Source organism: Salmo salar, chromosome 01 (assembly GCF_965601325.2).
Source record: "Salmo salar chromosome 01, fSalSal1, whole genome shotgun sequence".
Classification (NCBI taxonomy): Eukaryota; Metazoa; Chordata; class Actinopteri; order Salmoniformes; family Salmonidae; genus Salmo; species Salmo salar.
The window spans coordinates 129,811,940-129,827,850 of NC_138291.1; the positions used below are offsets into that span (position 1 = coordinate 129,811,940).

At 46.0% G+C, this 15,911-nt stretch overlaps 1 protein-coding gene across 2 annotated transcripts; it reads right to left on the bottom strand.

Annotated features, from left to right (window-relative positions):
• Window positions 1–3,298: 3,298 nt before the first annotated feature.
• On the bottom strand, window positions 3,299–15,096 carry LOC106591283 (transcription factor A, mitochondrial). 2 transcript variants are annotated; one of them, XM_045712887.2, is made up of 7 exons: window positions 14,852–15,096; window positions 9,912–10,039; window positions 9,750–9,820; window positions 8,372–8,521; window positions 8,092–8,187; window positions 7,555–7,611; window positions 3,299–3,589 (listed from the first exon to the last, which is right to left on the bottom strand). In XM_045712887.2, exons 1-7 carry the CDS (start codon window positions 14,929–14,931, stop codon window positions 3,368–3,370), a joined length of 804 nt encoding a protein of 267 aa, XP_045568843.1. In that variant the 5' UTR covers window positions 14,932–15,096; the 3' UTR covers window positions 3,299–3,367. The 2 variants fall into 2 exon arrangements, with proteins under 2 accessions (XP_045568843.1, XP_045568844.1); XM_045712888.2 differs by having other exon boundaries at window positions 3,299–3,620.
• Between the last annotated feature and the right edge of the window lie 815 nt (window positions 15,097–15,911).

Sequence of the window (15,911 nt, forward strand, 5' to 3'; positions counted from 1 at the left end):
CTCTGTGTCTTTGCCATGATGAGGGTGACAAAATGACTACCGTAATCAGAATGATTGGAAGTTTGAGAGCGTTCGATTTAATCTAAACAGTAAACAAAAAAGTTGTTTGACCTTAACCCGTTCGGCAATTTCATTGGTCTAATGAAAGCTTCATGCCGCCAAAAAACTGAGCACGTCACAGAATGTGTTTTTTTTTTAAGAAATTTTTTTTGAAAGCGGGAAAAATCCATATATTAGCCGCGTCATTGTTTAAGCCGCGAGGATCAAAGCCTGGGAAAAAAATAGCGGCTTATAGTCCGGAAATTACAGTAGTCCTAAAGAACCACGTAGTCCAGATTCACTGTGATCCAGGATGTGCAGACAATGTCTTAGGGTCAGACAATAAGGGGCTAAATCATCTGTTATTTTTCCCACAGCAACTGGTGTCTGTGCGTGTGTCTGAGGGCCCGACTGGAGACATGAGTATCCTGGGGAACGTCAAACACAAGCTGGTCTGCTCTCCAGACTTCAGGGCTCTGCTACAGGAGCCATCACCGAACCACTCTCCCGACTTCCTAACCCTAACCCAAACCCTAACCCCTAACCCAAGCTGGTCTGCTCTCCAGACTTCCAGGCTCTGCTACAGGAGCCATCACCGGACCACTCTCCAGACTTCCTAACTCTAACCCCTAACCCCAAACCCTAACCCCTAACACTTAACCGCAACCCCTAACCCCAACCCCTAACCCAAGCTGGTCTGCTCTCCAGACTTCCAGGCTCTGCTACAGGAGCCATCACCGGACCACTCTCCAGACTTCCTAACTCTAACCCCTAACCCCAAACCCTAACCCCTAACACTTAACCGCAACCCCTAACCCCAACCCCTAACCCAAGCTGGTCTGCTCTCCAGACTTCCAGGCTCTGCTACAGGAGCCATCACCGGACCACTCTCCAGACTTCCTAACTCTAACCCCTAACCCTAACCCCTAACCCTAACCCCTAACACTTAACCGCAACCCCTAACCCAAACCCTAACCCCTAACCCCAACCGGTCTGCTCTCCAGACTTCCAGGCTCTGCTACAGGAGCCATCATCGGACCACTCAGCACATCTGATTTATATACAGTTCACCTTGTTCAGCATTAATGTGTAGATATTGTTCAGTTTTATTATACGATGGGAGCATTAATGTGTAGATATTGTAGTTTTATTATACGATGGGAGCATTAATGTGTAGATATTGTTCAGTTTTAATATACGATGGGAGCATTAATGTGTAGATATTGTTCAGTTTTATTATACGATGGGAGCATTAATGTGTAGATATTGTTCAGTTTTATTATACGATGGGAGCATTAAATGTGTAGATATTGTACATAGTTTACTTTCATCATACAGCGTTTATGTACCTTGTCGATTTCCTCCCAATTTGTTTTCCCTGTATAAACATTGTGCATAATATGAAGTGTTCTTTTTTTATTTTAAATGTACGTAAATGTTTATTTATCCTCTTGACGTTACCCTAGAATAGGGGGCGCCACAGCGCATTTTGGAAAAAATGTGTGCCCATTTTCAACGGCCTACTAATCAAACTCAGAAGCTAGGATATGCATATAATTAATACCTGTGGATAGAAAACACCCTAAAGTTTCTAAAACTGTTTGAATGGTGTCTGTGAGTATAACAGAACTCAAATGGCAGTCAAAACCCCGAGACCGATTGAAACAGGAAGTGGAATTCTGAATTGTGGACTCAACTTCACGTCGTTGCCTATTATTCACACCGTGAGCTATCGTTCATTGAGCACTTCCTATTGCTTCCACAAGATGTCCCCAGTCTTTACAAAGTGTTTTGAGCCTTCTACTGTCGAAACTCAGTGAATGAGACGCGTTGGAAATTGGTCACAGGGGGAGGGCCATCACCATTATGACGCCGGCGGCCCTGTCAACCCCCACCTTTGGAAACGTTTTGAAACACAATGCAATCGTCCCCCTCGAATCTTATTGGCTCTCTTGTTGAAACAGGCCCTGAAGATTTATGTTATACGTTTGACATGTTTGAACGAACCTAAATGGGAACAAAATGTTTTCTTTTCGAAACGGCTGTGCCGCGCCCGGCAGAGTATTTGGATACAGCATTCAGACGCGCTAACAACAGCAAGCTAATGGAACATAAAGGATGGACTTTTTCGACCGAAAATACATCTGTTGTGGACCTGGGATTCCTGGAAGTGCTTTCTGATGAAGACAACTAAAGGTAAGCGATTATTGACAATATTATACAAGATTAGATGTGATATGCGATTGTTCCAAGATGGCGCCGAGCTCGGTTTACTAGCTCATTTTCTGAGTATCGCATCCCCTTTTATCGCTAAGTGTGATTACCCAGTAAAGTTATTTTTAAATCTGGTATGACAGGTGCTTTCAAGAGATATTCATCTATAAATCTTAGAATGACAATATTACATTTTAAAAATGTTTTCGAATAGTAATTCAGTAAATTGTAGCACTGTTTCCCTGGATGCATTTGACCGTAAAATAGTTAGTCAACGTCAGATGCCGATGTAAAATGCTGTTTTCTTTTTATAAATATGAACTTTATTGAACAAAAGAATGCATGCATTGTGTAACATGATGTCCTAGGTGTGTCATCTGATGAAGTTTGTAAAAGGTTAGTGCTGCATTTAGCTGTTTTTTTGGTTATTTGTGATGCATGTGGTTGGTCGGAAAATGGCTATGTTGCTGCTTTTACGATGGACTCCTCTAACATAATCTAATGATTTGCTTTTCCTGTAAAACCTTTTTGAAATCGGACGACGTGGGTCGATTCAGGAGAGGTGTATCTATAAAACGATATGAGACAGTCCTATATTTGAAAAAATATATATATTAAATTTCGTTATGCTAATGTCGCTAGGAGTTTTCCCTGGATTTTGATCCCGCATACGGGATGGGACGCTGGAGAGGTTAATAAAGATTAGATACAAAACATGAGGCAACTTTTTACGCAGGTAAAAACTAATAGTCGACAAACAAAGTAACTGGTATGTCAACACTCAGCCGGCAATTATCTTAACAAAGACTATATCTAGTATAGACTAGCCTGAGACAGTATATACAGAACGTGGCCCTGGTGACAGGAACTTAACTTCGACATAATTCATCTTTTCCTACTAGAAAGAGCACTGCTTTATGATAGTTCACAGTGAATTCTCATTCTGACGGTCAGTTGAGAATGTCTCAAGATCTTTCCCAGACGGATGAAGGTTCTTTCACAGTTTGAGGCGTTTAGGAGCATTGATGAGACTATGAACAACTGATAAACAAAATACATTTTATTTGGGACGGTAACTTTCCTTTATAACAGCACCCTTCTTCTCCAGAACAACTCAGGCCTTTTTCCCGCTCCTCGCTGTCGTAGCTCCTACAGATTTAGTCTTCACCACTTTCACTTTGGATTTCTGTTTGCCTCCTTTAGTAGCCGTTTTATCCTTGTGGGTCTCTTTCCGTCTGATCAGGTCCTCCCGTCCGATATCCATCATGTGTTCCTCCCAGGACTTCATCTCATTCTTATAGCGCACCTTATCATCCTCCGCCAGCTGCACGTAGACCTGCAGAGCACAGAGAGTCAGTCACGTAGACCTGCAGAGCACAGAGAGTCAGTTAGTCACGTAGACCTGCAGAGCACAGAGAGTCAGTTAGTCACGTAGACCTGATACATCAGTCAGTCAGTCATGTAGACCTGAAACAGAGTCAGTTAGTCACGTAGACCTGAAACATCAGAGTCAGTTAGTCACGTAGACCTGAAACAGAGTCAGTCACGTAGACCTGAAACATCAGAGTCAGTTAGTCACGTAGACCTGAAACAGAGTCAGTCACGTAGACCTAAAACAGAGTCAGTCACGTAGACCTGAAACAGAGTCAGTCACGTAGACCTGAAACATCAGAGTCAGTTAGTCACGTAGACCTGAAACAGAGTCAGTCACGTAGACCTGAAACATCAGAGTCAGTTAGTCACGTAGACCTGAAACATCAGAGTCAGTTAGTCACGTAGACCTGAAACATCAGAGTCAGTTAGTCACGTAGACCTGAAACATCAGTCAGTTAGTCACGTAGACCTGAAACATCAGAGTCAGTTAGTCACGTAGACCTGAAACATCAGAGTCAGTTAGTCACGTAGACCTGAAACATCAGAGTCAGTTAGTCACGTAGACCTGAAACATCAGAGTCAGTTAGTCACGTAGACCTGAAACATCAGAGTCAGTTAGTCACGTAGACCTGAAACATCAGAGTCAGTTAGTCACGTAGACCTGAAACATCAGAGTCAGTTAGTCACGTAGACCTGAAACATCAGAGTCAGTTAGTCACGTAGACCTGAAACATCAGAGTCAGTTAGTCACGTAGACCTGAAACATCAGAGTCAGTTAGTCACGTAGACCTGAAACATCAGAGTCAGTTAGTCACGTAGACCTGAAACATCAGAGTCAGTTAGTCACGTAGACCTGAAACATCAGAGTCAGTTAGTCACGTAGACCTGAAACATCAGAGTCAGTTAGTCACGTAGACCTGAAACATCAGAGTCAGTTAGTCACGTAGACCTGAAACATCAGAGTCAGTTAGTCACGTAGACCTGAAACATCAGAGTCAGTTAGTCACGTAGACCTGAAACAGTGTCAGTTAGTCACGTAGACCTGAAACAGTGTCAGTCAGTCACGTAGACCTGAAACATCAAAGTCAGTTAGTCATGTAGACCTGAAACATCAAAGTCAGTTAGTCACGTAGACCTGCAGAGCACAGAGTCAGTTAGTCACGTAGACCTGAAACAGAGTCAGTTAGTCACGTAGACCTGAAACATCAGTCAGTTAGTCACGTAGACCTGAAACATCAGAGTCAGTTAGTCACGTAGACCTGAAACATCAGAGTCAGTTAGTCACGTAGACCTGAAACATCAGAGTCAGTTAGTCACGTAGACCTGAAACATCAGAGTCAGTTAGTCACGTAGACCTGAAACATCAGAGTCAGTTAGTCACGTAGACCTGAAACTTAGTCAGTCATGTAGACCTGAAACTTAGTCAGTCATGTAGACCTGAAACATCAGAGTCAGTCATGTAGACCTGAAACATCGGAGTCAGTTAGTCACGTAGACCTGAAACATCGGAGTCAGTTAGTCACGTAGACCTGAAACATCGGAGTCAGTTAGTCACGTAGACCTGAAACTTAGTCAGTTAGTCACGTAGACCTGAAACTTAGTCAGTTAGTCACGTAGACCTGAAACTTAGTCAGTTAGTCACGTAGACCTGAAACTTAGTCAGTTAGTCACGTAGACCTGAAACTTAGTCAGTTAGTCACGTAGACCTGAAACTTAGTCAGTTAGTCACGTAGACCTGAAACTTAGTCAGTTAGTCACGTAGACCTGAAACTTAGTCAGTTAGTCACGTAGACCTGAAACTTAGTCAGTTAGTCATGTAGACCTGAAACATCAGAGTCAGTCACGTAGACCTGCAGAGCACACAGTCAGTTAGTCACGTAGACCTGAAACATCAGTCAGTTAGTCACGTAGACCTGAAACATCAGTCAGTCATGTAGACCTGAAACATCAGAGTCAGTCATGTAGACCTGAAACATCGGAGTCAGTCATGTAGACCTGAAACATCGGAGTCAGTCACGTAGACCTGAAACATCGGAGTAAGTTAGTCACGTAGACCTGAAACATCGGAGTCAGTTAGTCACGTAGACCTGAAACATCAGTCAGTTAGTCACCTAGACCTGTAACATCAGAGTCAGTTAGTCACGTAGACCTGAAACATCAAAGTCAGTTAGTCACGTAGACCTGCAGAGCACACAGTCAGTTAGTCACGTAGACCTGAAACATCAGAGTCAGTCATGTAGACCTGAAACATCAGTCAGTTAGTCACGTAGACCTGAGACATCAGAGTCAGTTAGTCATGTAGACCTGAAACATCAGTCAGTTAGTCATGTAGACCTGAAACATCAGTCAGTTAGTCATGTAGACCTGAAATAACATCTACCAAAAATAAACCAGGAATTACATTCCACTTAAGTCTTAAGGATCTTAATTGAGCCATTACATCACTTCCTGTTTCACGAGGGTATAAAAATGAGGTAACACGCATGCAATATCTCTTTGTCATCCAACACCATGAAGAAAACAAAAGAACTGGCAGTTCAAGAGACAGATGGTCATAGACCTTCATAAATCTGGTAATGGATACAAGAAGATCCACAAACGATTGAATATACCACTGAGCTCTGTCAGGGCAATTATAAAACATTCAAAAGATATGGAACAGTTGAAAACCTCACGGGTTGAGGACATCCCAAAGGACAGGGAGGAGGATGAGAGACACTCCATCATATGTATAACTACATCTATACCACCACCACCATATGTATATAACTACATCTATACCACCACCCCCACCATATGTATATAACTACATCTATACCACCACCACCATATGTATATAACTACATCTATACCACCACCACCATATGTATATAACTACATCTATACCACCACCACCACCACCATATGTATATAACTACATCTATACCACCACCATATGTATATAACTACATCTATACCACCACCACCACCATATGTATATATCTATACCACCACCACCACCACATGTATATAACTACATCTATACCACCACCACCACCACCATATGTATATAACTACATCTATACCACCACCACCACTATATGTATATAACTACATCTATACCACCACCATATGTATATAACTACATCTATACCACCACCATATGTATATAACTACATCTATACCACCACCATATGTATATAACTACATCTATACCACCACCACCACCATATGTATATAACTACATCTATACCACCACCACCACCACCATATGTATATAACTACATCTATACCACCACCATATGTATATAACTACATCTATACCACCACCATATGTATATAGCTACATCTATACCACCACCACCACCACCACCATATGTATATAACTACATCTATACCACCACCATATGTATATAACTACATCTATACCACCACCACCACCACCATATTTATATAACTACATCTATACCACCACCACCATATGTATATAACTACATCTAAACTGAGCAATCGGGGGAGAATGGCCTTGGTCAGATGATGGTCTCTCTGACAGAGCTCTAGAGTTCCTCTCTGGAGATGAGAGAACCTTCCAGATGGACAACCATCTCTGCAGCACTCCACCAATCAGGCTTTTATGGTAGAGTGGCCAGACGGAAGCCACTCCTCAGTAAAAGGCACATGACAGCCCGCTTGGAGTTTGCCAAAAGGCACCTAAAGGACTCTCAGACCATGAGAAACAAGATTCTCCAGTCTGATGAAACCATGATTGAACTATTTGGCCTAAATGCCAAGCGTCACATCTGGAGGAAACCTGGCACCATCACTACGGTGAAGCATGGTGGTGGCAGCAGTCAGGATCGAGGCAAAGATGAACGGAGGAAACTACAGAGAGATCCTTGATGAAAACGTTACGAATGCACTATATATCAAACACTTCATTCCACCTACTTGTTGCTGTGAGGTTGACAGTTTGGTCCAGTCCTCCCGCAGCATCTTCATCTTGCCCTGAGGGGAAAAAAGGTGACAGTGTTATAGCAGCATTATAACAGGTAACAGTGTTATCCAGCGCCTTCGGAAAGTATTCCGGCCCTTTCACTTTTTAAACATATTGTCCTCAGCACTAACCCGCGTGGTCGTCCCCCTGGACTCCTCAGCACTAACCCGCGTGGTCGTCCCCCTGGACCCCTCAGCACTAACCCGCGTGGTCGTCCCCCTGGACCCCTCAGCACTAACCCGCGTGGTCGTCCCCCTGGACCCCTCAGCACTAACCCGCGTGGTCGTCCCCCTGGACCCCTCAGCACTAACCCGCGTGGTCGTCCCTCTGGACTCCTCAGTACTAACCAGCGTGGTCGTCCCTCTGGACTCCTCAGCACTAACCCGCGTGGTCGTCCCTCTGGACTCCTCAGTACTAACCTGCGTGGTCATCCCTCTGGACTCCTCAGTACTAACCAGCGTGGTCGTCCCTCTGGACTCCTCAGTACTAACCTGCGTGGTCGTCCCTTTGGACTCCTCAAAGTGTTCTGCCATGAAGATGTTAAAGGACGACCGGGGACGTTTGGGTTTGCCCAGACTGTTCAACTCCTAAAAGTGGAAGACGGTGGTCAAGTCAGATGAGTCACCAGGATCATTTCAGTGGCACAACATCAGAACACACCACTACTAACACAAGGCCTTAGTAGTATGCCATTACATTCACTAGGAGGGGCCTGTCATGCCAAATAGTGTCCACAGCACATCACTATGAAGATCAATGAGCTACGCTCACCCTCTTCCTCCTGATGGCTTTCCTCTTGGCCAGCCTCCGTCTCCTCTCCTGTTTCAGAGCAGCAGCCTGTGCAGGTGTAAGCTGTGACTGGTACCTCTGCATGTCCACCTTAAACTGCTCCCTGGCAACCACTGACAACTGTTGAAAAGGCTGTGGGGAAAAGTCAACGTGTATTTAGCTAATTAACCACACAAGTCTGTCCACATTACAACAACATTGATATGTCTTTTCAGGTGGGCTATAAGTCAAACAGCCTATTTTCAGTTATTTAACTACACCGCCAAGTAGATCCATGTTGGTAGGAAGTAGACGCATGACAGTCTGTGTAGTCTTCTCTGACGGAAGGTGCAAACATGGACTACAGAAGTGTCAAATGTATTCTCCGTCACCCAAGGAGACAGGGTCTGGGGGGGGGCCTTGCTGTCCAAGGTGTCAGGGTCTGGGGGCCTCGCTGTCCAAGGTGTCAGGGTCGGGGGGGCCTCACTGTCCAAGGTGTCAGGGTCTGGGGGGGGGGCCTCGCTGTCCAAGGGGTCGGGGGGGGGGGGCCTCGCTGTCCAAGGGGTCGGGGGGGGGGGGGGGGCCTCGCTGTCCAAGGTGTCAGGGTCTGGGCCTTGCTGTCCAAGGTGTCAGGGTCTGGGCCTTGCTGTCCAAGGTGTCAGGGTCTGGGCCTTGCTGTCCAAGGTGTCAGGGTCTGGGCCTTGCTGTCCAAGGTGTCAGGGTCTGGGGGGGCGGGGCCTTGCTGTCCAAGGTGTCAGGGTCTGGGGGGGCGGGGCCTTGCTGTCCAAGGTGTCAGGGTCTGGGGGGGGCCTTGCTGTCCAAGGTGTCAGGGTCTGGGGGGGCGGGGCCTTGCTGTCCAAGGTGTCAGGGTCTGGGGGGGGGGCCTCACTGTCCAAGGTGTCATGGTCTGGGGGGGGGGGGGCCTCACTGTCCAAGGTGTCAGGGTCTGGGGGGGGGGGCCTTGCAGTCCAAGGTGTCAGGGTCTGGGGGGGGGGCCTTGCTGTCCAAGGTGTCAGGGTCTGGGGGGGCCTTGCTGTCCAAGGTGTCAGGGTCTGGGGGGGCCTTGCTGTCCAAGGTGTCAGGGTCTGGGGGGGCCTGGCTGTCCAAGGTGTCAGGGTCTGGGGGGGCCTGGCTGTCCAAGGTGTCAGGGTCTGGGGGGCCTGGCTGTCCAAGGTGTCAGGGTCTGGGGGGGGGGGGGGCTCGCTGTCCAAGATGTCAGGGTCTGGGGGGGGCCTCGCTGTCCAAGGTGTCAGGGTCTGGGGGGGGGCCTCGCTGTCCAAGGTGTCAGGGTCTGGGGGGGGGGCCTTGCTGTCCAAGGTGTCAGGGTCTGGGGGGGGGGCCTTGCTGTCCAAGGTGTCACTACTGAATCAAGACAACCTACCTGTTTCTGGTCTGCTGTCAGAGTTCTCCACTGGTGTGCAATCTTCCTTATCACATCGACAGCTTTGACATCTGAAACTCACATCAACATGAACTCAGTGATGTGTGAAGATAAAGGAATGAGTGAAATTGTAGAGATACAATACATTCTAACACCAGTCACCTGGATACTCCCTGACAACGAGAGGTTGTTGCTGTTTCACAAATCTCATGTATCCGTTCAGGGGCCTCTTAGGGGGAGCGCCGGCACTGGTGGTGAAACTCTTTACAGCTGGGATTACATTGACGACCCTACAACACACCACAATACATTATCCCTACAACACACCACAATACATTATCTCTACAACACACCACAATACATTATCTCTACATCAAACCACAATACATTAGCCGTACAACACACCACAATACATTACTCCTACAACACACCACAATACATTACTCCTACAACACACCACAATACATTACTCCTACAACACACCACAATACATTACTCCTACAACACACCACAATACATTACTCCTACAACACACCACAATACATTATCCCTACTACACACCACAATACATTAGCCCTACAACACACCACAATACATGATCCCCACAACACAATACATTATCCCCGCTGCACGCCACAATACATTATCCCCGCTGCACGCCACAATACATTATCCCCGCTGCACGCCACAATACATTATCCCTACAACACATCAATACATTATCCCTACAACACGCCACAATGCATTATCCCTACAGCACGCCACAATGCATTATCCCTACAGCGCGCCACAATACATTATCCCTACAACCCGCCACAATACATTATCCCTACAACACGCCACAATACATTAGCCCTGCTACACGCCACAATACATGATCCCTAAAACACACCACAATACATTATTCCTACAACACACCACAATACATTACTCCTACTACACACCACAATACATTATCCCTACTACACACCACAATACATTAGCCCTACAACACACCACAATACATGATCCCCACAACACAATACATTATCCCCGCTGCACGCCACAATACATTATCCCTACAACACGCCACAATACATTATCCCTGCTGCACGCCACAATACATTATCCCCGCTGCACGCCACAATACATTATCCCTACAACACATCAATACATTATCCCTACAACACACCACAATACATTATCCCTACTACACACCACAATACATTATCCCTACTACACACCACAATACATTATCCCTACTACACACCACAATACATTATCCCTACAACACACCACAATACATTAGCCCTACTACACACCACAATACATTAGCCCTACTACACACCACAATACATTAGCCCTACTACACACCGCAATACATTATCCCTACTACACACCACAATACATTAGCCCTTCAACACACCACTATGAATGAGGTAGCCCTAACCTTCCAACACACCACTATGAACGGGGTAGCCCTGACCCTCCAACACACCACTATGAATAGGGTAGCCCTAACTTACCCTTCAACACACCACTATGAATGGGGTAGCCCTAACTTACCCTTCAACACACCACTATGAATGGGGTAGCCCTTACCCTTCAACACACCACTATGAATGGGGTAGTCCTTACCCTTCAACACACCACTATGAATGAGGTAGACCTAACCCTTCAACACACCACTATGAACGGGGTAGCCCTAACCCTTCAACACACCACTATGAACGAGGTAGCCCTGACCCTCCAACACACCACTATGAATGGGGTAGCCCTAACCCTTCAACACACCACTATGAATAGGGTAGCCCTAACTTACCCTTCAACACACCACTATGAATGAGGTAGCCCTAACCCTCCAACACACCACTATGAACGAGGTAGCCCTAACCCTCCAACACACCACTATGAACGAGGTAGCCCTAACTTACCCTTCAACACACCACTATGAACGAGGTAGCCCTAACTTACCCTTCAACACACCACTATGAACGAGGTAGCCCTAACTTACCCTTCAACACACCACTATTAACAGGGTAGCCCTAACCCTTCAACACACCACTATGAATGGGGTATCCCTAACCCTTCAACACACCAGTATGAATGGGGTAGCTCTAACCCTCCAACACACCACTATGAATGGGGTAGCTCTAACCTTTCAACACACCACTATGAACAGGGTAGCCCTAACCCTTCAACACACCACTATGAATGGGGTATCCCTAACCCTTCAACACACCACTATGAATGGGGTAGCTCTAACCGTACACACACCATCATTCATCCACCTCATATCACCATAAAGCTTGTCCTATGCAATTTGAATATGTTAATATGACCAATGTAGGCTATATCTAGATAGATAATCAACCACATCAATACATAGTTAGATTTGAGAGTTTAATAGTCACATGTTCAGAGTTGTAGACATAATTACAGGTTAGAGTGAAATTCTTGAGCACCGAAATCCAACGACACAGGACAAAGCAAAACAACACAAAATGATACTTATAAAACTGAATAATACTATATAGATACTAACAATGACGAGTGGTGGCTATTCAACAGCCTGATGGTCTGGGGGTAGAAGCTATTGACCAACTGGTAGTTCTTTTATATGACTAATCTCTACAATAATCCAACACTACATTCAGAAGATCCATCAGATCCTCCTCTCCACCCTCTCCGAGTTGGGCATCTCCGGCGCGGCCCACGCTTGGATTGCGTCCTACCTGACAGGTCGCTCCTACCAGGTGGCGTGGCGAGAATCTGTCTCCGCACCATGCGCTCTCACCACTGGTGTCCCCCAGGGCTCTGTTCTAGGCCCTCTCCTATTCTCGCTATACACCAAGTCACTTGGCTCTGTCATATCCTCACATGGTCTCTCCTATCATTGCTATGCAGACGACACACAATTAATCTTCTCCTTTCCCCCTTCTGATAACCAGGCGGCGAATCGCATCTCTGCATGTCTGTCAGACATATCAGTGTGGATGACGGATCACCAGCTCAAGCTGAACCTCGGCAAGACGGAGCTGCTCTTCCTCCCGGGGAAGGACTGCCCCTTCCATGATCTCGCCATCACGGTTGACAACTCCCTTGTGTCCTCCTCCCAGAGTGCTAAGAACCTTGGCGTGATCCTGGACAACACCCTGTCGTTCTCCACTAACATCAAGGCGGTGACCCGATCCTGTAGGTTCATGCTCTACAACATTCGCAGAGTACGACCCTGCCTCACACAGGAAGCGGCGCAGGTCCTAATCCAGGCACTTGTCATCTCCCGTCTGGATTACTGCAACTCGCTGTTGGCTGGGCTCCCTGCCTGTGCCATTAAACCCCTACAACTCATCCAGAACGCCGCAGCCCGTCTGGTGTTCAACCTTCCCAAGTTCTCTCACGTCACCCCGCTCCTCCGCTCTCTCCACTGGCTTCCAGTTGAAGCTCGCATCCGCTACAAGACCATGGTGATTGCCTACGGAGCTGTGAAGGGAACGGCACCTCCATACCTTCAGGCTCTGATCAGGCCCTACACCCAAACAAGGGCACTGCGTTCATCCACCACTGGCCTGCTGGCCCCCCTACCTCTGAGGAAGCACAGTTCCCGCTCAGCCCAGTCAAAACTGTTCGCTGCTCTGGCACCCCAATGGTGGAACAAGCTCCCTCACGACGCCAGGACAGCGGAGTCAATCACCACCTTCCGGAGACACCTGAAACCCCACCTCTTTAAGGAATACCTAGGATAGGATAAAGTAATCCTTCTAACCCCCCCCCCCCCCCTTAAAAGATTTAGATGCACTATTGTAAAGTGGTTGTTCCACTGGATATCATAAGGTGAATGCACCATTTTGTAAGTCGCTCTGGATAAGAGCGTCTGCTAAATGACTTAAATGTAAATGTAAATGTAGAAGGTCAACATGTTTTATCGTTCCTAGATGGCTAGTTTACCCAAATCTAAGCAATGTGGTCAGTCACACACAGACACCTACTGCAGCCCTCATCCTCCCCATACAACACCCGTTCACTCCCTCCTATCTGAGATATCTACTGCAGCCCTCATCCTCCACATACAGCACCCGTTCACTCCCCCCTATCTGAGATATCTACTGCAGCCCTCGTCCTCCACATACAGCACCTGTTCACTCCCCCATTTCTGAGACACCTACTGCAGCTCTTATCCTCCACATACAGCACCCGTTCACTCCCCCTTATCTGAGACACCTACTGCAGCCCTCATCCTCCACATACAACACCCGTTCACTCCCCCCTATCTGAGATATCTACTGCAGCCCTCATCCTCCCCATACAACACCCGTTCACTCCCCCCTATCTGAGATACCTACTGCAGCCCTCATCCTCCACATACAACACCCGTTCTGCCAGTCACATTCTGTTAAAGGTCCCCAAAGCACACACATCCCTGGGTCGCTCCGCTTTTCAGTTCGCTGCAACTAGTGACTGGAACGAGCTGCAACAAACACTCAAACTGGACGGTTTTATCTCCATCTCTTCATTCAAACACTCAAACTGGACAGTTTTATCTCCATCTCTTCATTCAAAGACTCAATCATGGACACGTACTGACAGTTATGGCTGCTTTGTGTGGTGTATTGTTGTTACTACCTTCTTGCCCTTTGTGCTGTTGTCTGAGCCCAGTAATGTTTTACCATGTTTTGTGCTGCTGCCATGTTGTCTTAGGTCTCTCTTTATGTAGTGTTGTGGTATCTCTTGTTATGTTGTGTTTTGTCCTAGATTTTTTTATTTCAAATCCCAGCCCCCGTCCGAACAAGATGCCTTTTGCCGTCATTGTAAATAATAATAATAAGTTCTTAACTGACTTACCTATTTTTAATAAAGGTTAACATTTTACTAAATAAAACATGTCCTTGGCCACCAGTCAGTGCCAGTCAAGCTAACGTTAGCTAACCCTAGCTAGCTAACTAACTCGGCTCTAATTAAACTAATACTGCCGTGATAGATGGAAATACAGCAATTCCTTTGCAGAATTGGCTTTATGGATGTCCAAACAGCTAAAATACCAATGAGAAATTGTACAGGGTGGTTCACTAACTACCTACCTATCTATCTATCTAGACAACGGGACGTTTTGCTCCTTATGTTACCTTATCAGACTGGAAGCGTCGGAGAAAAGACTCAATGACTTTTTCAAAAGGCCAGAAAACAACAGACCGAAAGGCGCCATGTCTGGTTGAAAACACTAGACGGTCAGAGCTGACAGAGACAACAACGGGACTGACTGACTGGCTCACAACCTCCTCGGTGTTTATTAGCTACCGAATTCAGTCCTGTCCGTTTGCCCCCCGCCATGCACCGATAACGCGCCTTCACCATCCCGCTGCATTGTGGGATAAGGTCATGGCGGTGTTGACGTAGTTTAACATTCACCGCAGCACATTCACGACAAATGGGAGCGTCAACCAATTGAATAAAAAAAATGTGACCAATAAATAATCAAGTGACTTTAGAATTACTCCAATAAATTACCGTGTTCTTGACACATGGATTTCATTTATATAAATTATATATTTTTGCGTTCTTGACCTATGGGTTTCATTTATACAACTTATAATTACTGCGTTCTTGACCCATGGGTTTCATTGCATTAGTTGTACAATTTTAATTTTAATTTTATTTTATTTCACCTTTATTTAACCAGGTAGGCCAGTTGAGAACAAGTTCTCATTTACAATTGCGACCTGGCCAAGATAAAGCAAAGCAGTGCGACAAAAACAACAACACAGAGTTACACATCAACAAACTCAGTCACTAACACAGTAGACAAATCTGTATAGTGTGTGGAAATGAAGGCAATAAATAGGTCAATAGTGGCGAAGTAATTACAATTTAGCAATTTACACTGGAGTGATATATGTGCAGATGAGGATGTGCAAGTAGAAATACTGGTGTGCAAAAGAGCACAAAAACAAAAACAAAAACGGATGGCACTATGATAGACTGCACCCAGTTCGCTGAGTGTTGGAAGCTATTTTGTAAATGACATCGCCGAAGTCGAGGATCGATAGGATAGTCAGTTTAACGAGGGTATGTTTGGCAGCATGAGTGAAGGAGGCTTCGTTGCGAAATAGGAAGCCGATTCTAGATTTAACTTTGTATTGGAGATGCTTAATGTGAGTCTGGAAGGAGAGTTTACAGTCTAGCCAG